General features: G+C 38.3%; 1 protein-coding gene and 3 non-coding genes across 4 annotated transcripts; all 4 read right to left on the minus strand.

The window, feature by feature from the left end:
• Positions 1-2,001: 2,001 nt before the first annotated feature.
• LOC131244969 (U1 spliceosomal RNA) lies at positions 2,002-2,162 on the minus strand. Its single transcript, XR_009170734.1, has one exon. It is a non-coding gene; the product is annotated as a U1 spliceosomal RNA (small nuclear RNA).
• Positions 2,163-7,759: 5,597 nt separating this feature from the next.
• Positions 7,760-7,919, minus strand: LOC131244703 (U1 spliceosomal RNA). The gene has a single exon (XR_009170480.1). It is a non-coding gene; the product is annotated as a U1 spliceosomal RNA (small nuclear RNA).
• Positions 7,920-13,460: 5,541 nt separating this feature from the next.
• Positions 13,461-13,621, minus strand: LOC131244725 (U1 spliceosomal RNA). The gene has a single exon (XR_009170502.1). It is a non-coding gene; the product is annotated as a U1 spliceosomal RNA (small nuclear RNA).
• Positions 13,622-20,029: 6,408 nt separating this feature from the next.
• On the minus strand, positions 20,030-23,377 carry LOC131244236 (uncharacterized). Its single transcript, XM_058243875.1, has 6 exons — positions 23,265-23,377; positions 21,653-21,718; positions 21,189-21,339; positions 20,989-21,069; positions 20,523-20,649; positions 20,030-20,049 (listed from the first exon to the last, which is right to left on the minus strand). The coding sequence occupies exons 1-6, from the start codon at positions 23,375-23,377 to the stop codon at positions 20,030-20,032; spliced, it is 558 nt and encodes a 185-aa protein (XP_058099858.1).
• Positions 23,378-24,451: the final 1,074 nt, after the last annotated feature.

Raw genomic sequence — 24,451 nt, forward strand, 5'->3', positions numbered from 1 at the left:
TATCCAAGTGGTGCAAAGGTAGTATCCCACGCAACCGCTTCAACCTCTCGACTAAGATGATGTCATAAGACTCATCCAAGAATACATTGCCTGGTCGAACGATGAATGAGTTTCTTAATCGATCTATAGAAAATCCTACCCCCAACGGATGTATCAATACTTCGACCTACCCAAGGATTCGAGTTCCTTGAGTTTACCTTATTCTCCAAAGATGACGAAATAATGATGATCAAGCACATCGGTCGGTTCACTGTGCAACATGGTAAAGTATTGAACCATGACTTTTTAAAGCTCAGGTTGTTCAATAGCTCCCTAATAGGAGTGGTCTTTCCTTGGTATATAAACCTCCTTGCAAACTCGATCCAAACCTAGCTCCACATGGGGGAGAGTTTTCTTATGCAATTCAACCAAATCGAGCCTGTGGTCTCATAGGCCAATTCGTCCAAACTTCGTCAATTGTCGAGTAATTTATCGCCCATTCAAGAGTGCCAAGAACCAGCATCCTGTGAATCTATCCAAGGCTGAGTTCGTTAGACTTGCTCTAGATGGCATGGACTTTGAGCTTTGCAAGGAGTTCGAAGGCATGTACTTTGGCCACTTGTTTGAGTTATCAACCAGGGTCACTTGCTATGAGCAAATCCTCTGCGAGGAGAATTATCAGATGAACTTATCACAAGGCATGTTTTATCAAGACCCTAACTACAAGTTGGTCGTCGTGGAAGTGGTGGCCAAACGGATGTTTGAATGTTTAGCCTTAAAACGATCTAAGGTTCAAACCTTCGCAAATGTGAACCCTATCCCCAAATCTTCGATGCAACACTCTTTCGACATCTTTAAGGCTGAAGAGATATTCGACCTCTGGTTGAAGGTCAGATTTATTAAAATTTTCGAAATAGCCATCCCTAATGGTCGATGTGATATGTCGGAGCACCCGACAAGCCACTAGATGAAGCCCATACTGGGGCATCGACCAACTAACCAGTAGCAACACCTTCCGCACTCTACTTATCAAAACTACGCCAGCTGTCATGAGAAGAACTAAGCCTTGACCAATTTAAGTTTGGATTCTAAAAAATTACAACCCAAGAATTCAGGAAAGGCTGTGTCAGACCCTAAAGAGATGCATCATTAACCAGACAAATTAGAGATGTCCTGCACCACCCCCAGCAAGACCAAGGTTACTTTGAATAGAACATGTTTTATTGTATTTTTTTTTTTTTTTTTCAAGTGTTTAATTGATTTGAAAAAAAAGTAAGTTTAATCTATTATAAAAGTTTTTCTTTTTTAAAAATATAGAGTTTAAAATAGAGCTTTGCTAATAGAGGTACTTAAGTAATGTTTTTGAAAACTGATGGTGATTTTAATGCAAAAATTATTTAGATGTTAAAATATTTCACTTCATATTATTATATAGTAAGTTTTAAAATTATTTACTAATTTTATAGTAAATATTTTTAATTTTTCATTTTCAACAAGATTTTCTACCTAATATCCAAAAAAAAAAAAAAAAAAAAACGTCAAAATCTAAATATCTCTTGAGAAATTTCCATCCCCGTTAATTACTAAACCACATTTGTTAGGATTGAATGCTAGGAATTACAGTAGGTGGTGATGTTCTTATGTGTGGCCAAAAAAGAACGGAGTGGATATAACACAAACATCACAGTGGGCCCCTCAGATTCCACCTTACATGGATTTCGAAACACGCCTACGGCTTCTTGTGTGTGGCCAAAAAGGAACGGACTGGATATATAACACAACCATCAGATTGGTGGCTGGCTCATGGAGTGGAGCGATCGTCGCACTGATGCAGGTGGTGGCAGGCACATGTTGTGGAGCGATGGTCAAGGTGGTGGAGAGCCTTATCTAAGGGGCCCAAATTGAATCCAACCACACATCAAGGTCGCATCTAGACCATTAATCGAAAACATTAATGAACATTGTAAGGCGAGATCCAGACCGTTAATCAAGAAGATAAGGAATATATTTGGTTAGAAATGGTAGGGGCCGCGCCAACGCGTACCCCCTCTACCACAAATTATGACGTGCACTCTCCTACTTGAGGAGATGCTATGCAAGTGCCCCTCCTAAGTGCAATGGAGGCCACTAACCTAGGCCCTGGGCCTTCCTGATCGCCCAATCAACCCCGTCCAGGTAAGTATGATCCAACGGTCACCATCTCTTCTCTTTTCTAACCCTCACTCGTTTCCCATTATTTAATCCCTATTCGGTATGGGATTGATGCTCAGGCTTCATCTTATGGTACATACTCAGTGTACTAGAAACCTGCATACATTGCATACGTCTAATCCAAATAGTGGGCCACAATATAGATGGGCCATAAAATAAAATTTACACTAAAATGATGTTTTAAATTATCAATTGGTGGACATATAATGAATGGATTAGATGAAATTTACCAAAACTGTCTGATTAATCAGTGGACATATAATGAACGGATAAAATGAAATGTATAATCAATGGTTAGGATCTTTCCATCAATCTGATTTTGGACACATGATAATGCATCTGCCATGGTTTGGAGGGTAAAACATGTATCTAGGTATACGATTTTCTAAGTACATTTGTATGAAGCAGCCTGCTCTCCCGGACTTGGAAGTGAAGAACAAAACCATACACGTTTGGTAACCCTTACGCATCACACGTGCAATTCTGGAAAGTGTGTGGACACCTGTTACATGCATAAAGACGACCTCAATGCAAATAACAGGTTGCTGCGTACATCAGCTGGACGATCCTGAACAAAACGAATGCACGCTTTAATGGAACTCTACTGCTGTTCATTTTCAACATACACGTGTGGACCATCTGATTAATGGATCAAAATGAATTTTGATATATGGTAACCTTTCACGTGGGACCCACCTTATGATGGATCAGATGGCCGACTTAATGGTCGGGTTGGGTGTGTCCCGTTGATCGTAGAGGTGTGTGTGGATTGGTTTATTAAGAAAAATGTCAAAACCAAACCCCTCTGCAGTACCGGTGGGCTCACCTTTTACTGATCCAGACCGTCCATCTATTGGGGCCTCACTAGGGATGAGTTGTGGGGGAAAAATAATTAGTCAAAAGATTTGATTATCCAACTAGGGTGTATTTTGTATTATGGACCATCCATGATAATGCCCAACAGATGGAGGGCCCTGATTTTGCAATTGCAGTACCCAGACGACTTTTCCGGATATGCCCCATGTAAGTTTTGGATTGGAATTTGACCCTTGTGCTTATAATGAATGGGACCATCCTTTCATTATCGTATATGGAAACGAACCTGTTCCTACCGAGGTGTTGATTGTCATATGATATGCTATCTAAATCACATGAAATGGTTAAAATGTAATTTATTTATTTTTATTATTTTGTCTTCCAGGTTGCAGGCTTAGACAGATGATATATGGCTGGATGAAGGGATTTCTTTTATATGTATTCAGAACATTTTCAATACATTATTGTAAATATTATATATTTTTCATTGTAAAGTAATATGATTTATTTAGTTTTTATTTTTAATTGTGTTATGAAACATTTTTTAAGTTCTAAATATTTAAAAACAATATAAGTTCCAATTAAATATAAACAATCAAATGGATTAAGAAAAAAAATTAACTCGCGGTCAGCATTTTTACAAGCAGTCGGCAGTTTTTACTTGCGTATATTTAAAGATTGCAAGCCCAGACAGATGATATATGGCTGGATGAAGGGATTTCTTTAATACGTATTCAGAACATTTTCAACACATTATTGTAAATATTATATATTTTTCATTGTAAAGTAATACAATTTATTTAGTATTCATTTTTAATTGTGTTATGCAACATTTTTTTGGTTCTAAATATTTAAAAACAATATAAGTTCCAATTAAATATAGACAATCAAATGGATTAAGAAAAAAAAGTAACTCGCGGTCAGCATTTTTACAAGCAGTCAGCAATTTTTACTTGCCTATATTTAAAGATTTTCTATGATATATATGTCGGCGTTTCATAACATTTGAATTATGCCTGGCTTATCGGGAGCCTTTTACCGATGCCTTTGTAGATTTGCACCAACGTATACCGACGCTTTGATATGTCTAAATGACACTTCGACATGCCTTTTCTGTCATTTTTGCATTTCTTTCCCGGTGTTTTGGCAACTTTATTGTGGCGATCAAAAATACTTTTACCAGCACTTTGATATGTCTAAATGACTTTTCATCAGGCCTTTACCGGAGTTTTTGCATATTTTTTCCCGGCATTGTGGCTAGGGGTGCACACGGGTCAGTTCGGTCCGGTTCTGGGTGAAACCGGAACCGAACCGTTCCCAACGGTTCTAGGATATTTGGAACCGGAACCAGACTGTTAGCACCCTAGAACCGAACTGGAACCGGACCGTTAAAACCGGTTCGATTCCACGGTTCTGGGCTTTTTATGATCCAGCCCAATTGCATGTTTTATTTTATAATCTAGCCCATGTCCATTCGTGTTGTGACCCATTTGATGAATGGTTTACATATTGTATAAGGTGTGCTAAAATACATTTATGGAAACAATCTAATGGTGTATTGTAAACCATATATCATGAGTCAAATATGGAATAAATCAAAGGGTTCCTAGTTCGGTTCCAAGTTTGGTTCCGTAGTTTGGATCTATGGTTCGGTTATACGAATCGGTTCACGGTTCAATTCAGTTCTACATACCCCCAAACTGAGAACCGAATCGATTACATCGGTTCTTTGATTTTTGGAACCGGAACCGGTGCACTCTAAAACTGGACCAAACCGGACCGTTTGGTTGGTTCTGGTCCGGTTCCACGGTTCTACCAGTTCAATGTGCACCCCTAGTTGTGGCAACCTTTTGCAGTGCTTTTTTCATCTTTTACTGGCGCTTTTTCCATCTCCTACTGGCACTTGTTACAACTTTTACCGGTGTTTGTTATATATTTTACTGGCGTTTCTTATAAATTTAACCGGCATTTTTTACAGCTTTTTCGACACTTCGTACAGCTTTTACCAGTGCTTTTACAGTTTTTTCGGCAGTCACCAGAAGCGCCGGTAAAAGTCTCTATTTTAGCGGCGGTCATAAAAAATGCCGGTAAATATGTTGGATCACCAGTAAAAGATATAGCGACGCCCCCCTTTAGCGGCTCGAGTACAACCACTGGAAATTCCTTTACCATCAGTTTTTTGGACTTTTAGGGGCATTTTTGGCCTCCGGTAAAGCCCCATTTTCTTGTAGTGGCTTGAGGGGCAGGTGTGGCCTACTAAGATGTTGATGCAAAATCAACTCTGATCACTAGGTTCTTCACCCTATGTTAGGCCAAGGGCTAAAAAACCAGCCTCATTTGTGATTTAGGAGGACCATATGATTGGAAATGGACCCTACAAATTTTTTTGCTTGGTATGGCCCATATTAGGGTGAAAGATCTCAAGATCAACAACTTAAATGGGCCACAATTATTTGAGTATTTGTCATGAAAAACCAATGTAGGTCTTAATCCGCTAGCCATGTGGGTGGTATAGGATTGATCTCAGCCGTAAATTATGATGACCAATATCATAATATACCTTAGGGTTTATGTCACCTTAAACTTACATGGATATGAGTTAGTTGAAGTGTGAGTTCTCTAGCAGTCTTTTGGAACTTGAGATTGAGCACTATGGTCATTAATTAGAGAGAGTCGTGATATGCTAATCTCAATACCTTATTTAGACCATAACAGTCACCGGCACATAGGACACATGTGGACACTCTATAATAAAACGTATGGTCATCCTCTATAAGGTGACTAACTTGGTCAAGATGAACAATCTCCATCATTAGAGAACCAACTTGGTGTTGGTGTGCCATAGATACAAGATTTCAAGCTAAGGCCTTTGGTCACTTACATTGGTTAGATTGAGTTTAAATAACTGATGTAGGGCTTATTAGCTAAATTAGATGATCATGACTTTATATTGCATGAAATTGATTAATCCTCGAACCCAAGGAAATGTAAAAGTCACGACCTTAGTTGAGTTGGCTTTGGCTACTCTTGCGAAGCTACATGTGGCCATTAAAAGTGAATATGGCTAGGTAATTCTATTAGGAATTGTTGATTCTTTCATGGGCCAACATGGGATCAACTGAATTTTACTTAGAGCTGATATATAGTTAAAATTATTAGATCAAAGACTCATTAAGTGATTTTTCCATTAAGCTCAACACTTGAAATGTTCTAATCGATTTTTCAAAAGTTTTAAGCATTGAAGTTTTGTTTTAACTATTAAGACTACTTTGACTGCATTTGATAGTGATCTGACAATACAAATCTAAGAGTCCACAATTTGTTAACATGTAGATTTTCAGTGGATGGCCATGACAATACAAGGATCACATTATGAGTACATGGATGGATGAGGTGAATTAATGGATATCCTTCACAGTAAGTTACACTAAATTTCGTAGAATATTGGTAGAACACCATGAAAGGAACAAGCATCCTTTAATCAAATGTAAGAGCTATATTAGGCCATCAATTCTCATGATATTGATCCAAAACTTCTCTGACCCCCAAGAGGGTTTCAACGGTAGACAGACATTCACAAAATAAGATTACAAGATAGTACTATGCATAGTTAGCACAATAGGATGGGAGAGTTGTCTAGTAAAAGGGATTTTTTTTTAAAAAGAATTTAATTAGGTATTAATCGTTAAAAATATAATCAAAATCCAGTTTTAAAGAAACGTCGAAGAATGAAAATTGCAAGTTTAACATGGTTTCCACTAAAAAAATGAAATGAAAAAGGGTTATTTATGTGCATATATATGTCTATACGTAGGGCTGAAGTTGGGTGGGTTCAACCTGACTAACCCGTGACCGACCCAACATTGGGTTGGGCTCGGGCAGGATGTATCGAGTCCGAACTGAGGTCTAATATGCAATATTTGACCCTCAACAGGTCTCGGGTTGAGGTCTTGGGTTGCTTAACCCAACTCAAACCCGATCAATATATAAGTTACTAATAAATTATAATTGAGTGTGGATGGTCTGTGTTGAAGGCATAGAAAATTTTAGTGCTATTGGGTCTCAGTGGTCTACATCATTTCCGATGACTCAAGCTAACAAGATATGCTAGATTTCTCTCCCAAATAGATTGTGTGCTACACAACACGACTTTTAAAGGAGTAGACTATAAAATTGCAAGTTTAACATGGTTTCATTGTCCTATATTTTAGCTTGTTTGTTTAAAAAAAATAAAATCCTTTACGATGAAAAATAAGATGTGCATTGAAATATAATAAACTAATGTAATAATGAAAATATTAGCATATGTCGTGTTGTGTAGGAACCTTGGGTTGGGCTAGGGTTGAGCACCAACCCAACTGGCTGAAGGTTGGGCTAGGGTTGAGCACCAACCCAACTGACTTTCAGCGGTGTATCTATATGTTGTGTTTAAATAAGGTTGAAATAGTAAATTTTAATTCAAATAATTAAAATTTCTAATCAGATGTTGATTTTAATGCAAAAATTATTTAGAAGTTAAAATGTTTCACTTCATGCAAGTTATAGGACGAGTGGAGGATCACCACGGTTGTATTATCTCCATCAGCTTTAGCTAAGGGTCCAAATCAATTCAATCATACATGATGGTGGCATCCGACCAATTCATACATGAGGGTGGCATCCAGACCATTAATCAACAAGATTAATGACCATTTAAGGATGATATCTAAACCGTTAATCAAGAAGAAAAAGGAAAAGTTTGGATTAGGCATGGTAGGGGCCGCGCGTGCGCGTACCCCCTCTACCACAAATTATGACGTGCACTCTCCTACTTGAGGAGATGCTAAGCAAGCGCTCCTCCTAAGTGCAATGGAGGCCACTAACCTAAGCCTTGGACCTTCCTGATCACCCAATCGACCCGTCCAGGTAAGTATGATCCAACGGTCACCATCTCTTCTCTTTTCTAACTCTCACTCCGTTCCCATTATTTAGCCTCCACACGATGTGGGATTGATACTCAGGCTTCAAGTTATGATACATACTCGTCTACTAAAAACTTATATACATTGTATACATCTAATCCAAAATAACCATCCAAACAGTGGGCCACAATATAGGGGGACATGTATCGGACTGATAAAAGGAATGTACCAAAACAGTCCAATTAATCAGTGGTTAGGATCTTTCCATCAATTTGACTTTGGACTCATGATAATGTATTTCCCATGGTTTGGAGGGTTAAACAAGTATCCAGGTATACAATTTTTTGAGCTACTGAACTTGGGAACGAAGAACAAAACCATACACATTTGCTAGCCCATACGCATCGCACGTGCATTTCTCGAAAGTGTGTGAACATCTAATCCGTGCATAAAGTGGGTCAACATACAGTGTGGACCATCTGATGAATGGATCAACATGATTGCTATATATAGCCACTTTTCACGTGGGATCCACCTGATGCAAAAATCAGATGTCCCACGTAATCATCAGTGCCACGTGTAGAGCTGTGCATGGACAATGGTGTGTATGGGGTTAGCAAACACGAATGATTTTTTAATTTTTATTTGTTTAAATTTTTTGAAAATTTACAAAATAGTACCCACTCGTCTGCACAATTTACATTCATTACCTTTTTCAAAAAAGTTTTGTATAAATTACCACTATAGTACCTTTGGTTAGATTTCTAGGTGACCCATGCAAGCAAAGGGGTGGCAGCTGGGATGGGTCCCACCTTGATATTTATGTAAAATCTTCCTCGATCCCAGGTGTATGCCTCATGTTTGGCCCAAGGCCCAAAAAACTATCATCATCTGTATGTTTACACCTATCATGGTGCATCTACGCAGATTAATGAGATGTGACAATGTGTCGATACTATACTATGTACGAATGACAGACAAATTTTACTCATGCATTGAAGATATCTTTTGACCCCATTCCTTCAACAACACGTCGCCCACCAAAAGCAGAGTAACTCAGGACATTATGCACGTTTGTAGCAAAAAAAAGTGAGACACTGCGAAAAGAAAACATACCCCTCACACAAGTGGCACATGTAATAGAGTAATGTGCTCAACAAACTTATGATGACTTACCGAGATTGGAAATTTATCACAATCCAGATATGATCGACAAGACTGTCTCATACAATCATGATGACTACAAATGTTCGAGAAGCAAATGATTCCTAAATTACAAGGAAATCAAGGAATGTGAGGATGAATTCGAACTAGGATATGATCATGTAACCTTCAAGGATCACATACCGGCAAGGAAGCCCACTATACTTAACGATCCTCCTAGTCTATATAAGGAGCACCCTACGAAGAGCTCGAGGCATAAATTGAGCAATCATATACAACCTCTCATAGCACAACGCTATCTTATCTTAATTTTAACCTTAGATCCTTCACTTCTGTCCGGCTCTACTAAAGAAAGTCCGGAGTTTAGTGTATCTTAGGTCGTTGTTATCTAATGTTATTTTTGCAGTACGTTTAGGAGTAGTGTAAATATCAACGGCCCACCATACTTGGAAGATCACACCGATCACATCTAGTTGGCTATTCGCATCGATTATTTATTCACACAGACGATCGTAGATATTTATCGTTCATTCTTCTCTACTTATTTTACGTTCTCACCGATTGTACTAATCTTCATTATAAATTAATAAAATTAACTATTAGCCTTTATTTTTTTTCCTTTTAATCATCTATTATTTCATTATTGAGAAATCAGAGATCCATGATCAATGCTGAAAGAAAAGTCATTGACTTAAGGCAAAAAGATCTTATTCAGAAGGATTAACCCTCTCATTCTAAATCGCCTAATTTTTGCAATATTAGTAGTTGAACAGTCATGTCAACTTTTAAAGGTCTAATCTCATAGCCAATTTGGTACTTGAGGTCATAGGCGTTCAATCAAATTCAAGTTGAGTACGACTTTGACACGCCCAACATTATCTTACTCACACCCATTTTACCGAATACGGGCCATTCGTTAACACATGTGGTCTTGTATATGATTGAATGGTAACACTATTTTTTGGCCCACCCGGTGGGACAACAACGTGCTATTCTTAATGTTTCTTAGTAAAGTAATATGGTAGGTAGAAGTGTTTGAAGTATCAGTATCGCTACAAGTTTCGTTGGCTAGGTATACGGAAACAATATCAATATCGCTGATAACTGAAAATGCGAGAAAACAAAGGAAAAACGGTAGAATTTTTAGCAAAACTTTAGGAGGTGTTAAAATGTATATATTTGCATATTTAAAAATTTTAAAAAAAAATTGTAAAAAGAATACATACATAACAAGTTTCCATATAACGTGGACTTAAAAGCATATGTTGTTGTAAGACTAACCATCCCCTCTAGCCTATTTAACCATCCAACCTTTCGTCCAAACATCCATCGATATTGCAAAATATCAATAACACATAATATTTTACCAAGAAATCGTTAACAATTGGAAATGAAACGAAAGATTATGGTCTCAATATCTCACATGTTGCGATATCGATAATATCAAGATATTATCAATGACAAATTGAACACTACATACAACCATGTGTCCATGAAAAAAAATTGAAATAAAAATTTTGATGATATCAATACATTGACGATATTATTGAAATATCGTCGATACATTTATGATACAAGCATTACCTAGAATTTACATAATTAAAAATATTGACGATACATTAGCGATATTAATACATTGGCAATATAAGCGACACCTAGAATTTACATAGTAGAAAATATTGATGATTACATTAGCGATATTGATACGTTGGCAATACATTTTTAATACCCGGAATTTCTGACACTACTAGCATTATTAGTATCGCTACCAGTGTTATCGGTATCACTGAGTTGGATCTAAAGATAATATCGGATATTTTTTGATAATATCGGAGATAATTCGAACACTGGTAGGTAGAGCAAAGGTTAGCTCTATCCCTGAAGTTGTAGGAGAGCCATGCGATGTCAAATAATAATCAGAACCTATCGACGTAGACACATGATACTCTTCTCAACAACCAACCCTTAGAAATATTGCAAATCACATCTTTGAGATGAAAGGGGACTTATGATAGATCACGGAAGGCAACAGGGCCCAAGTAGAGCTGTTTAATAGAGCAATTGAAAACTTTTTCAAAAGAATTTTAACGGCGATGAATATCCAACCTGCTAGCAGTTCCCTTGTGGAACTTCAAGTAGAACGACTGACTAAACCCGCTATAAGGATCAAACAAACCGAACCCCTAAGCCGTCATATTCCTCCTCCAGTGGTGGCAAGGAGAAACGATCAAAACAACCAATTAGAATTTACTGACCCCGATAATCTCAATATACTTTGGGACAATTTTGTGCTGGCGTCGATCAACCCGAGAGCAATTGCCTGTGTCGCCGATGCTATAAAATTATTATCCAGTGGCCGAATACCCAGGAGACAACCTTCCATGGCATCGGCCATTCACCAAGGCTACTAGAGGGCCAAGATGCCAGGGGGACAACCTCCTATCTCACCATCTTTAGCAACCATTATCCAAGTGGTGCAAAGGCAGTATCCCACGCAACCGCTTCAACCTCTCGACTAAGATGATGTCATAAGACTCATCCAAGAATACATTGCCTGGTCGAACGATGGATGAGTTTCTTGATCGATCTATAGCGAATCCTACCCCCAACGGATGTATCAATACTTCGACCTACCCAAAGGATTCGAGTTCCCTGAGTTTACCTTATTCTCCAAAGATGACGAAACAATGATGATCAAGCACATCGGTCGATTCACCGTGCAACATGGTGAAGTATTGAACCATGACTTTTTGAAGCCCAGGTTGTTCAATAGCTCCCTAATAGGAGTCGTCTTTTCTTGGTATATAAACCTCCTTGCAAACTCGATCCAAACCTAGCTCCACATGGAGGAGAGTTTTCTTATGCAATTCAACCAAATTGAGCCTGAGGTCTCAAAGGCCGATTCGTCCAAACTTCGTCAATTGCCGAGGGGTTTATCGCCCATTCAAGAGTGCCAAGAACCAGCGTCCCGTGAATCTATCCAAGGCTGAGTTCGTCAGACTTGCTCTAGATGGCATGGACTTTGAGCTTTGCAAGGAGTTCGAAGGCATGTACTTTGGCCACTTGTTTGAGTTATCAACCAGGGTCATTTGCTACGAGTGAATCCTCTGTGAGGAAAATTATCAGATGAATTTATCACAAGGCATGTTTTACCGGGACCATAATTTCAAGTTGGTCGTTGTAGAAGTGGTGGCCAAACGGATGTTTGAATGTTTAGCCTTAAAACGATCTAAGGTTCAAACCTTCCCAAATGTGAACCCTATCCCCAAATCTTCGACGCAATACTCTCTTGACATCTTTAAGGCTGAAGAGATATTCAACCTCTGGTTGAAGGTCAGATTCATTAAACTTTTCGAAATAGCCATCCCTAATGGTCGATGTGATACGTCGGAGCAACCGACAAGCCACTAGATGAAGCCCATACTGGGGCATCGACCAACTAACCAGTAGCAACACCTTCCGCACTCTACTTATTAAACCCGAGGAAATGAGTCAACGTCCCATTACGCCAGCTGTCATGAGAAGAACTAAGCCTTGACCAATTTAAGTTTGGATTTTAAAAAATTACAACCCAAGAATTCAGGAAAGGCTGTGTCAGACCCTAAGGAGATGCATCATTAACCAGACAAATTAGAGATGTCCTGCACCACCCCCAGCAACACCAAGGTTACTTTGAATAGAACATGTTTTATTGTATTTTTTATTTTTTTTCAAGTGTATAATTGATTTGAAAAAAAGTAAGTTTAATCAATTATAGAAGTTTTTCTTTTTAAAAAATATAGAGTTTAAAATAGAGCTTTGCTAATAGAGGTACTTAAGTAATGTTTTTGAAAACTGATGGTGATTTTAATGCAAAAAATTATTTAGATGTTAAAATATTTCACTTCATATTATTATATAGTAAGTTTTAAAATTATTTACTAATTTTATAGTAAATATTTTTAAATTTTCATTTTCAACAAGATTTTCTACCTAATATCCAAAAAAAAAAAAACGTCAAGATCTAAATATCTCTTGAGAAATTTCCATCCCCGTAAATTACTAAACCACATTTGTTAGGATTGAATGCCAGGAATTACAGTGGGTGGAACGGAGTGGATATAACACAAACATCACAGTGGGCCCCTCAGATTCCACCTTACATGGATTTGGAAACACGTGGCTAGCTCATGGAGTGGAGCAATCAACGCGACTGATGCAGGTGGTGGCAGGCACATGTTGTGGAGGGATGCTCAAGGTGGTGGAGAGCCTTATCTAAGGGGCTCAAATTGAATCCAACCACACATCAAGGTCGCATCTAGACCATTAATCGAAAAGATTAATGAGCATTGTAAGGCAAGATCCAGACCGTTAATCGAGAAGATAAGGAATATATTTGGTTAGAAATGGTATGGGCCGCGCGAACGCGTACCCCCTCTACCACAAATTATGACGTGCACTCTCCTACTTGAGGAGATGCTAAACGAGTACCCCTTCTAAGTGCAATGGAGGCCACTAACCTAGGCCCTGGGCCTTCCTAATCGCCCAATCAACCCCGTCCAGGTAAGTAGATCCAACGGTCACCATCTCTTCTCTTTTCTAACCCTCACTCGTTTCCCATTATTTAATCCCTATTCGATATGGGATTGATGCTGAGGCTTCATTTTATGGTACATACTCAGTGTACTAGAAACATGTATACATTGCATACGTCTAATCCAAATAGTGGGCCACAATATAGATGGGCCATAAAATAAAATTTACACTAAAATGATGATTTAAATTATCAATTGGTGGACATATAATGAATGGATTAGATGAAATGTACCAAAACAGTCTGATTAATCAGTGGACATATAATGAACGGATAAAATGAAATGTATAATCAATGGTTAGGATCTTTCCATCAATCTGATTTTGGACACATGATAATGCATCTGCCATGGTTTGGAGGGTAAAACATGTATCCAGGTATACGATTTTCTAAGTACATTTGTATAAAGCAGCCTGCTCTCCCGGACTTGGAAGCGAAGAACAAAACCATACACGTTTGGTAACCCTTACGCATCGCACGTGCAATTCTGGAAAGTGTGTGGACATCTGTTACATGCATAAAGACGACCTCAATGCAAATATCAGGTTGCCGCGTACATCAGCTGGACGATCCTGAACAAAACGAATGCACGCTTTAATGGAACTCTACTGCTGTTCATTTTCAACATACACGTGTGGACCATCTGATGAATGGATCAAAATGAATTTTGATATATGGTAACCTTTCACGTGGGACCCACCTTATGATGGATCAGATGGCCGACTTAATGATCAGGTTGGGCGTGTCCCATTGATAGTGGAGGTGTGTGTGGATTGGTTTATTAAGAAAAATGTCAAAACCAAACCCCTCTGCAGTACCGGTGGGCTCACCTTTTACTGATCCAGACCGTCCATCTATTGGGGCCTCACTAGGGATGAGTTGTGGGGGGAAAAATAATTAGTCAAAAGCTTTGATTATCCAACTAGGGTGTATTTTGTATTGTGGACCATCCATGATAATGCCCAGCAGATGGAGGGCCCTGATTTCACAATTGCAGTACCCAGATGACTTTTCCAGATATGCCCCATGTAAGTTTTGGATTGGAATTTGACCCTGTTGCTTATAGTGAATGGGACCATCCTTTCATTGGCATATATGGAAACGGACGCATTCTTACTGGGGTGTTGATTGTCATAGGATATGCTATCTAAATCACATGAAATGGTTAAAATGTAATTAATTTATTTTTATTATTTTGTCTTGCAGGTTGCAAGCCCAGACAGATGATATATGGCTGGATGAAAGGATTTCTTTTATATGTATTCAGAACATTTACAATACATTATTGTAAATATTATATATTTTTCAATGTAAAGTAATACAATTTATTTAGCATTTATTTTTAATTATGTTGTGCAACATTTTTTAAGTTCTAAATATTTAAAAACAATATAAGTTCCAATTAAATATAAACAATCAAATAGATTAAGAAAAAAATTAACTCGTGGTCAACATTTTTACAAGCAGTCAACAGTTTTTACTTGTGTATATTTAAAGATTGCAAGCCCAGACAGATGATATATGGCTGGATGAAGGGATTTCTTTTATATGTATTCAGAACATTTTCAACACATTATTATAAATATTATATATTTTTCATTGTAAAGTAATACAATTTATTTAGTATTCATTTTTAATTGTGTTATGCAATATTTTTTAGGTTCTAAATATTTAAAAACGATATAAGTTCCAATTAAATATAAACAATCAAATGGATTAAGAAAAAAATTAACTCGCAGTCAGCATTTTTACAAGCAGTCAACAATTTTTACTTGTGTATATTTAAAGATTTTCCATGATATATGTCGGCATTTCATAACATTTGAATTATGCCTCGCTTGTCGGGAGCCTTTTACTGATGCCTTTGTAGATTTGCACCAACGTATACCGACGCTTTGATATATCTAAATGACACTTCGACATGTCTTTTCTATCATTTTTGCATTTCTTTTCCGGTGTTTTGGCAACCTTATTGTGGTGATCAAAAATACTTTTACCAGTGCTTTGATATGTCTAAATGACTTTTCGTCAGGCCTTTACCAGCGTTTCTGCATATTTTTTCCCAGCGTTGTGGCTAGGGGTGCACACGGGTTAGTTTGGTCCAGTTCTGGCGTGAAACCGGAACTGAACCGTTCCCAATGGTTCTAGGATATTTGGAACCGGAACCGGATTGTTAGCACCCTAGAACCGAACTGGAACCGGACCGTTAAAACCGGTTCGGTTCCGGATTGGTTCCACGGTTCTGGGCTTTTTATAATCTAGCCTAATTGCATGTTTTATTTGATAATCTAGCCTATGTCCATTCGTGTTGTGACCCATTTGATGAATGGTTTAGATATTGTCTAAGGTGTGTTAAAATACATTTATGGAAACAATCTAATGGTGCATTGTAAACCATAAATCGTGAGTCAAATATGGAATAAATCAAAGGGTTCCTGGTTCGGTTCCAAGTTCAGTTCTGCGGTTCGGATCTATGGTTCGGTTATACGGATCGGTTCACGGTTCGGTTCGGTTCTACATACCCCCAAACCGAGAACCGAACTAATTACATCGGTTCTTTGATTTTTGGAACCGGAACCGGAACCTGTGCACTCTAAAACTGGACCAAACCGGACCATTTGGTTGGTTCCAGTCCAGTTCCACGGTTCAACCGGTTCAATGTGCACCCCTAGTTGTAGCAACCTTTTGCGGCGCTTTTTTCATCTTTTACCGGAGCTTTTTCCATCTCCTACCGGCACTTGTTACAGCTTTTAGCGGCGTTTGTTACAGATTTTACCGGTATTTGTTATATATTTTATTGGCATTTCTTATAGCTTTAATCAGCATTTTTTACAGCTTTTATCGGCACTTTGTACAGCTTTTACTAGTGCTTTTACAGTTTTTACTGGTGCTTTTATGGTTTTTACCGGCAATCACCAGAAGCGCCAGTAAAAGTCTCTATTTTAACAGCGGTCATCAAAAACGCCGGTAAATATGTACGACCGCCGGTAAAAGATATAGCAACGCCCCCCTTTAGCAGCTTGAGTACAACCGCTGGTAGTTCCTTTACCGGCAGTTTTTTGGACTTTTAGGGGCATTTTTGGCCGCCGGTAAAGCCCATTTTCTTGTAGTGGCTTGAGGGGCAGATGTGGCCTGCTAAGATGTTGATGTAAAATCAACTCTGATCACTAGGTTCTTCACCCTATGTTAGGCCAAGGGCTAAAAAACCAGCCTTATTTGTGATTTAGGTGGACCATATGACTGGAAATGGACCCTACAAATTTTTTTGCTTGGTATGGCCCACATTGGGGTGAAAGATCTCAAGATCAACAACTTAGATAGGCCACAATTATTTGAGTATTTCTCACAAAAAACCAATGTGGGTCTTAATCCACTAGCCATGTGGATGGTATAGGATTGATCTCAGCCGTAAATTATGATGACCAATATCATAATATACCTTAGGGTTTATGTCACCTTAAACTTGCATGGATATGAGTTAGTTGAAGTGTAAGTTCTCTAGCAGTCTTTTGGAACTTGAGATTGAGCACTATGGTCATTAATTAGAGAGAGTCGTGATATGCTAATCTCAATACCTTATTTGGACCATAACAGTCACGGGCACATAGGACACATGTGGACACTCTATAATGAAACGTATGGTCATCCTCTATAAGGTGACTGACTTGGTCAAGATGAACAATCTCCATCATTAGAGAACCAACTTGGTGTTGGTGTGCCTTCATGCTTTACTCACATAGGAGTGTGCCATAGATACAAGATTTCAAGCTAAGGCCTTTGGTCACTTACATTGGTTAGATTGAGTTTAAATAACTGATTTAGGGCTTATTAGCTAAATTAGATGATCATGACTTTATATTGCATGAAATTGATTAATCCTCGAACCCAAGGAAATGTAAAAGTCACGACCTTAGTTGAGTTGGCTTTGGCTACTCTTGCAAAGCTACATGTGGCCATTAAAAGTGAATATGGCTAGGTAATTCTATTAGGAATTGTTGATTCTTTCATGGGCCAACATGTGATCAACTGAATTTTACTTAGAGCTGATATATAGTTAAATTTATTAGATCAAAGACTCATTAAGTGATTTTTCCATTAAGCTCAACACTTGAAATGTTCTAATCGATTTTTCAAAAGTTTTAAGCATTGAAGTTTTGTTTTAACTATTAAGACTACTTTGACCACATTTGATAATGATCTAACAGTACAAATCTAGGAGTCCACTATTTGTTAGCATGTAAATTTTCAGTGGATGGCCATGACAATACAAGGATCACCTTATGAGTACATGGATGGATGAGGTGAATTAATGGATATCCTTCAGTAAGTTACACTGAATTTCATAGAATATTGGTAGAACACCATGAAAGGAACAAACATCCTTTAATCAAATGTAAGAGCTATATTAGGCCCTCAATTCTCATGTAGTGAAATTGTGGAAAGGTAGAAGTTTTAACCTCTAAAACTAAAATCACTTTGAGCATTTGAATCTTAAGATAGTAGGAAGTAATCCATTCCCAAGGGTAGATTTAGGTACCCACAATATTGCCATTCATTGTTGAAAACCCAAGGCCAAGTAATATCTGCCATCCACATCTACACTCATTGAATCCAACAAACATTTTGGGACACCACATCATCAACATCGCAAGTCCAACATCGTGCATATATATTCTCACTAGGACAGTATCAAATAAATCCCCTAAAAAAATCTCCAGCTGATTTTTGCCCTGCCAGATAGATGGCCTTAAATCTTGGACGCATGTACCATGACAGTAAATATTCCCAGCCTAGGTTTTAGGCAGAATCTGCAAAGCAACCAGCATTCAGACACAAAGCACTGGACATGAGAACATCCAGGCCTTTTATCAGGCAAGTCCACTAGTCATCAAGTGGGCCAAACAGGCAGTTTATACAAACTTTTCTCATGCATGTGTCCCATCAGATTAAGGGGACAGATCCCACTTTTTATAAGTGGGACAGACGATGTAGCCTTATGTTCTGTAAGAGGGTATACAGTTGGGAGATTCTGCTTTAAAATAAGAAACAAAAAGAAATATTCAAGAGGGAGGATATTACATCTTTCATGCTGTTTAGTAGATAAATAAATTTTAAAAAAACAGCAGCTGAACATAAAAAGGACTAAAGATACACAAACAAAATAGGGAAAAGCCTACGGACATATTGCTACGGTTAAAGGCCGCCGAATGACTGTAGGCGTAGGTTGATCGGCTACAAATTAAACCCTAGTTCAATCACTACGGTTTAAATCCGTAGCTCTATGAATTCTAGCTACGAACAATTTTTGTAGCTAAAAGTATCGAATATCCGTAGCTATAGGGCCGAAATTAAATGGCAACGTTGTTTAGATCTAAGGCTACGGCTATAAGCAGTAGCTAGTGTCTATTTTATTTTTTTTTTACTTATTATTTTTAAAAATATTGGCTTACCATTGCTAGTGCATGCCCTGATAGATCAACTCATCTAAAAATTCCGGATTCAACAATAAAAGAAACATGCACAACAAAGAATACACAGCAATGCTTCTATGTACATAGTACCAAAAGCTCAAGCTTATAATGACATCAACATATCAGCATTCAATACTAAAATTGGGATAGCAGCTGGCATATATCAATAGAAATAGTTTTCTTGACTCGGGAGAAACACAATCCATAATATATGGAAATAGAAGCCAAGCAATCACCAAACGTGTAGGAGTAGTATTATGACCATTTCTAAGTGTCCAGTTCCTGCATGATGATATATCAACAATGGAACAACTTAGTGAGTCAGTTCAATATTAGATACATATGAGAGAACTTACATATGTCATTAAAAAAATGCAATTCGAAGGGAAGTTCTTGGCATTAATGTTCCAATTGCAACCAAGCATGGAATATGAGAATATGAAGGAAAAAAAAGATGAAGAGAGACTGCAATCATTACCCAATGCAAGTCAAGAGAGCATTCTTCAATGCGGAAAGATCTTTCTATGGTCATTCTCCATTGTGGGGATGCTGCATATCCTCAGGCAATCATTGCTTCCCTCTTTTGGCCCATTCATTTAATATAGAACAGAGAGATGGATGCCTGATGTGGCTAACCATCATCATGTCATAGTTTTTATATATCATCAGCTGCATATAGAATGCCCCATTTACTTCATAAGTCAAATTCAACCAAAACACATTTTGGAAAACTAACTCATAATAAAGTAAAAAAAAAAGAAGAAAAGAATGCCAATTTCAATATTGTTGTGTGGTCGAGAAGAGATCTTTCTCCCAACAATAACCCATTCCTTGATTCTTGAAAGTCTGTACAAAATCACTTAATTTTTGTGTAGGAGAATACCCACTGTATTTGAAAACGTATTATACACAATTCATGAATCTGACTGTTGATCTGCAACAGCCAATTCATGTCACATAGCTGAATCGTGTACAAGATCATAACCACCCATCAAGGGCCATTCACTGTATATGATGGCGCCTTGAATTCAAATGATGCACTTGGGAGTCCTATATTCAATTCAATCCATCCAACTTCTGTTAGTTGATATATGATAATGGCCTAGATGGAACTTCTGTTAGTCGGATTCCGAATGTACAACAACGAAACAATGAATTTTGGAGCATAAAGTGTTACATCTGCTGAGGAAGATGTGCTCTTGCGTCATGCGAGTTCTAAGCTGTTCATCAGTGGGCCCCATCAATGTTACATGCTGCAGTATGATCATCAGATGGTCCACATGTGTAGCCATTGATGAGTTTCTAAAACCATCATTTTTTTCCATATATAATGTGGCCCACCTGATGACAAGCCTGACCTGATTTTTGGTTTGCGGGTAATTTGTTGGGGTCCACCTGGTGAACAACCTAGATCCTGCTTGTAGGTTTGGAAAAAGAGAGCTACCTGTTGCTGGAGCCTGTGATGAATTGCAGTCAGTGCTCTTGTCATTATATAAACTGGAACAAGAATTCCAACGGTCCTCAACCACAGAAGCTGTTTGTCAGAGAGAAAAAAAAAATGGATCAAAACATTATAATACAAGGATGAATGCATTTCCATCAGGTGGGTCCCATCACTAACATGCCCTGGCCCAAAAATCAGGCCACTCAGCTCATCAGGCGGGCCACACATGCAAGTGAAATGTAGATTGTTGCTTAAACATGCAGACCCAAATGCTGAGAAGAGAATCCTATTTCCAGGTAAGGGCCCATTGATGCTCATTCATGATTCCACAGACGTGCCACATCAGTTTTCTCAAGGAATGATTTCTTCAGATAAAATTGCAATCAATCATACTAAAAAAAAAATGATGTTTCTTAGATCCTTAATTACAACGAATATGGTGAATGAACACTCTTCGGCTCTGCTGACTGTAATTGGAAGCATGTGTCGTAGGACCAAAAGAACCATGAACTGCATTAACAAGTAATCAGAAAACAGAAAAGAAAAGAAAAACCACAGCTCAAAGAATCGATATCAGCCAGCTTAAATACTCCATTTCGTCGATACACAAGCTCAAAACAAGAACTTACAATCACAGCAACAGAATGACAACAGATCATACTTCTAGCACTCTGAGACGAATACTCATTGTAATCGGCATCCATGAAATCATGGTCTGTCGCAACCACTGCTATAAACTGAGGATTGCGGAGGTCTCTTCGGGAAATCTCCCAGTTTCTCCTAATAGAGACACCATAAGAACAAATTTAGAATGTTCTGGACAGAGAAACCAAAACAAGCATCTGTTTGCCTGAGAGGGGCTTTCCTTTCTATTCCATCATCTTCTTTATCTTGTTTCTGTTTTTTTTGTAATAAAATTTCAGTTTGAGAGAGAGGGAGAGACCCAAAACATTTCCTTCCATTTACATCTCACATTTCCTGGGCCAGGCGTCTAGTAGTCAGGGCCTGCCGAATGAATGGCTAAATGTGGGGGCATGTACACGGATGGGCTAAAAAAATAACACTACAATGGTGTCTAACAACTACAAATTACCTTCCCATAGGGGGAGATGAGCTCTTGTAGAGCTGATATTTGTTCTCCGACCTTGTCTTTCCTTTCCTGTGCCACAGACACTCAATAACAAAATCAATAGATATTTCAGGGTCCAACTGACTTATTAGAGAGCTTTTACGAGGCCCACACGTGTGCCACATGTGCTAGCATGGCACATGAGCATGAACTCCAATTCGTCCATCTACGTAGATAACACTTCTTTGTCAGCCTGGTTTCCTGGACCATGTGATATAGATAGTGGGGCCCATGTGATGGAATGCTTGGATTGCATGGCCCTGTGCCACACCTCCACATATGGCCATGTGTACACAAGATTTAGGCTTGGAATGCATACAAGGTTTAGGCCACTCATACAACGAACCACCATATATGGGTCGTATACTAAAATCAGGTTGATTGGACAATCCTGGTAGCTTGATTTGAATAGAGCAAGACAAAAATGAGATCATCTTTTCTTCTTCTTCTTTTTTTTTTCCCCTGTCTCCTCAAACTAAGCACTTGGGATCATCTAACCAGCCTGATTTGAGTAGCACATGTATGGTATCACCCCCAGGATGAGCGGTTCAATTATAACACACATCTGCCAGATATCATCTTGCAAATAAATAAAACTGAAAAGAAAAAAGTTTATTTGCCGAGGAGAAAAGAACAAACTATCTAACAGAAAGAAGGAAAGAAAGAAAGAAAGAAAAACAGAAAGATGTTGTGTGTGGCCATACCTATAGCTTTTATTTATAAGATGAATTTGAAAAACTGTGAAATTTTGTAACATTACGATCATATACTTGAAGGATTGTTGTACCTTAACAATATAAGCAGGGGTGCCTGGCTTCCAACATAAGCTGTCACATGCCCACATGTACGAGATAAGAGAGTGTAGATCGTCGAGGCACAATCTATTGGGGTTTGAATCCAAAACAGGAAAGGACCAAAATATCAGACATTTATAATACCACAAAATAAAAAGCACAAGATGGTGTGAGGATTTTTATCCTTTTGACTATGATTTTCATTCATTTTTTCCCCTTAATTGTTCTTTCACTAGTAAAGGCATGAAATGTCACCTCTGCCTAATATACCCATTCCAATAGACACAGGGTTGCCATGAAGAAAGCCGAATAAGCCACCGTCAAGCTGTGGGAATGATCTGACCACCTCCCTGTTACAAGGGCTCGGGGAGCGATTGTCGCATTGAGAATTTTGAATTTCACATTTCTGATGGGTTCATCACAAAGGGGTCCTTCTCAGGCGCCCCACTGGAATCTATGCACAAGAACATGTAATAATTTTGTTATCAAATATGTTTAAGAAAGTGTCAATGAAGAGGGGAAGAGTCCCACAAACAACATCCATACCAATCCCACTTGAAGGGACTCAGCTATCAAGCATGTTAGTAGTAGCACTTTCAAGATCCAAAACCTCTACACATGTTCCAATGTGGCACTTGCCTCATCGGGCAGGACCCACTATGTAGATACCCTGGAGTGTGCTCATTGGGTGGGCCTAGCCCACTACAGAAGAAATGCAAGTTAAGAAGAACAACCCAATTGTCCACATTCAACATTCATCTAAAGGCATAAAAGCATGACACCTCTTGAATCTCAGCCTAACAGCATAAATGTTGAACTTCCACCATTTGATTGCAGTAATTGCTAGAAACTCATCCAAAGAGAATTCTCTTACAGTGCAAAACCCAACAGACATTGCAATATACACCAGTTATTTGCATTTATATCCCTAGTTCTAAACACCAAGATTTTAAAATAAAATAAATAAATTTTTTTAAAAAAAGGAAAACAGAAAAAAGGAAAAAGAAAAAGAAGAAGCCAGAGAGAGGACGGTGTTTCCGTATTTCTTACGCAAGGCGAGCTCAGCAACCTTGGCCTCATCAAAGAACTGGTTGATGCTTACATTCTCCTGGCCTCATCAAAGAACTGGTTGATGCTTACATTCTCCCTCATACCATGTTGTCATCGAAAACAATAACACAATCATCGCTCAACATCCGTTGAAGTCTTCTTTGGGTGCGTAGGAAATGCAGAAAGAAACAAAGATCTGCATTTACTGGCCTTAAAAGAAAATTTACAAGGACTCACCTTCTGACGCCTTGTTTTTACCATGAACTCACAAGCACGGTGTTGAATGGGGGCAGGTTCGAGCAGCTAGAGAACTATGCTTTTGTCTAGAGGGCCACCGGGAACAATGACCCAGTGATCAAACACCGAGCGGCAAAATGCCAGCCCCTAAGTATGGTATCACAAGTCCATCTCAGAACTAAACAATTCCTTCACCAGTAAAATTGCCGAAAATTCTGAAAACAGATTTCAGTAATTTGGATGACAGGAAAAAAAAAAAAAAAAAAAACAAGAAAAAAAGATGTTGTGTGCGTCCCTCCGCATAGCCATATCTATAGTTATATTTATAAGACGAACTTGAGAAACTGTGAAATTTTGTAGCATTATGATCAATTACCAAAAGACATTAATGAGTAGATACATGAGAACTCATCCAGCCCAAATCAAATAGACAAATACCCAACAGTTCCTCATTCTCACCCCTTGAGCAGATTTTCAACAAGCAATGGAGGAAACAGAAGCAGGGGAAGATCCCATTCCAGCCCAATGTTCTCTTCATTGCTTCGAATGTAACTTGATTCCATACCTGCCTCTATGACTTTATAATCCTATTCATTGAAAATCCCATGGAAGAATTGTTCAAGGCTAAAATTGAATGTAACTTGATTTATAATTTTTTTTTTTTTTTTTTAAAGGAAGCACA

The sequence above is a fragment of the Magnolia sinica genome, chromosome 4 (genome assembly GCF_029962835.1).
Source record: "Magnolia sinica isolate HGM2019 chromosome 4, MsV1, whole genome shotgun sequence".
Lineage (NCBI taxonomy): Eukaryota > Viridiplantae > Streptophyta > Magnoliopsida > Magnoliales > Magnoliaceae > Magnolia > Magnolia sinica.

Coding starts and splice junctions, on each gene's coding strand:
- LOC131244236 (XM_058243875.1), bottom strand. CDS start 23,377: ATGTCTGTTGGGTTTTGCACTGTAAGAGAATTCTCTTTGGATGAGTTT. Junction 20,650..20,988: donor GTTCATTCACCATATTCGTT/GTAATTAAGGAT, acceptor TCTGACAAACAG/CTTCTGTGGTTGAGGACCGT. Junction 20,050..20,522: donor AACCTACAAGCAGGATCTAG/GTTGTTCACCAG, acceptor TGGCTGTTGCAG/ATCAACAGTCAGATTCATGA.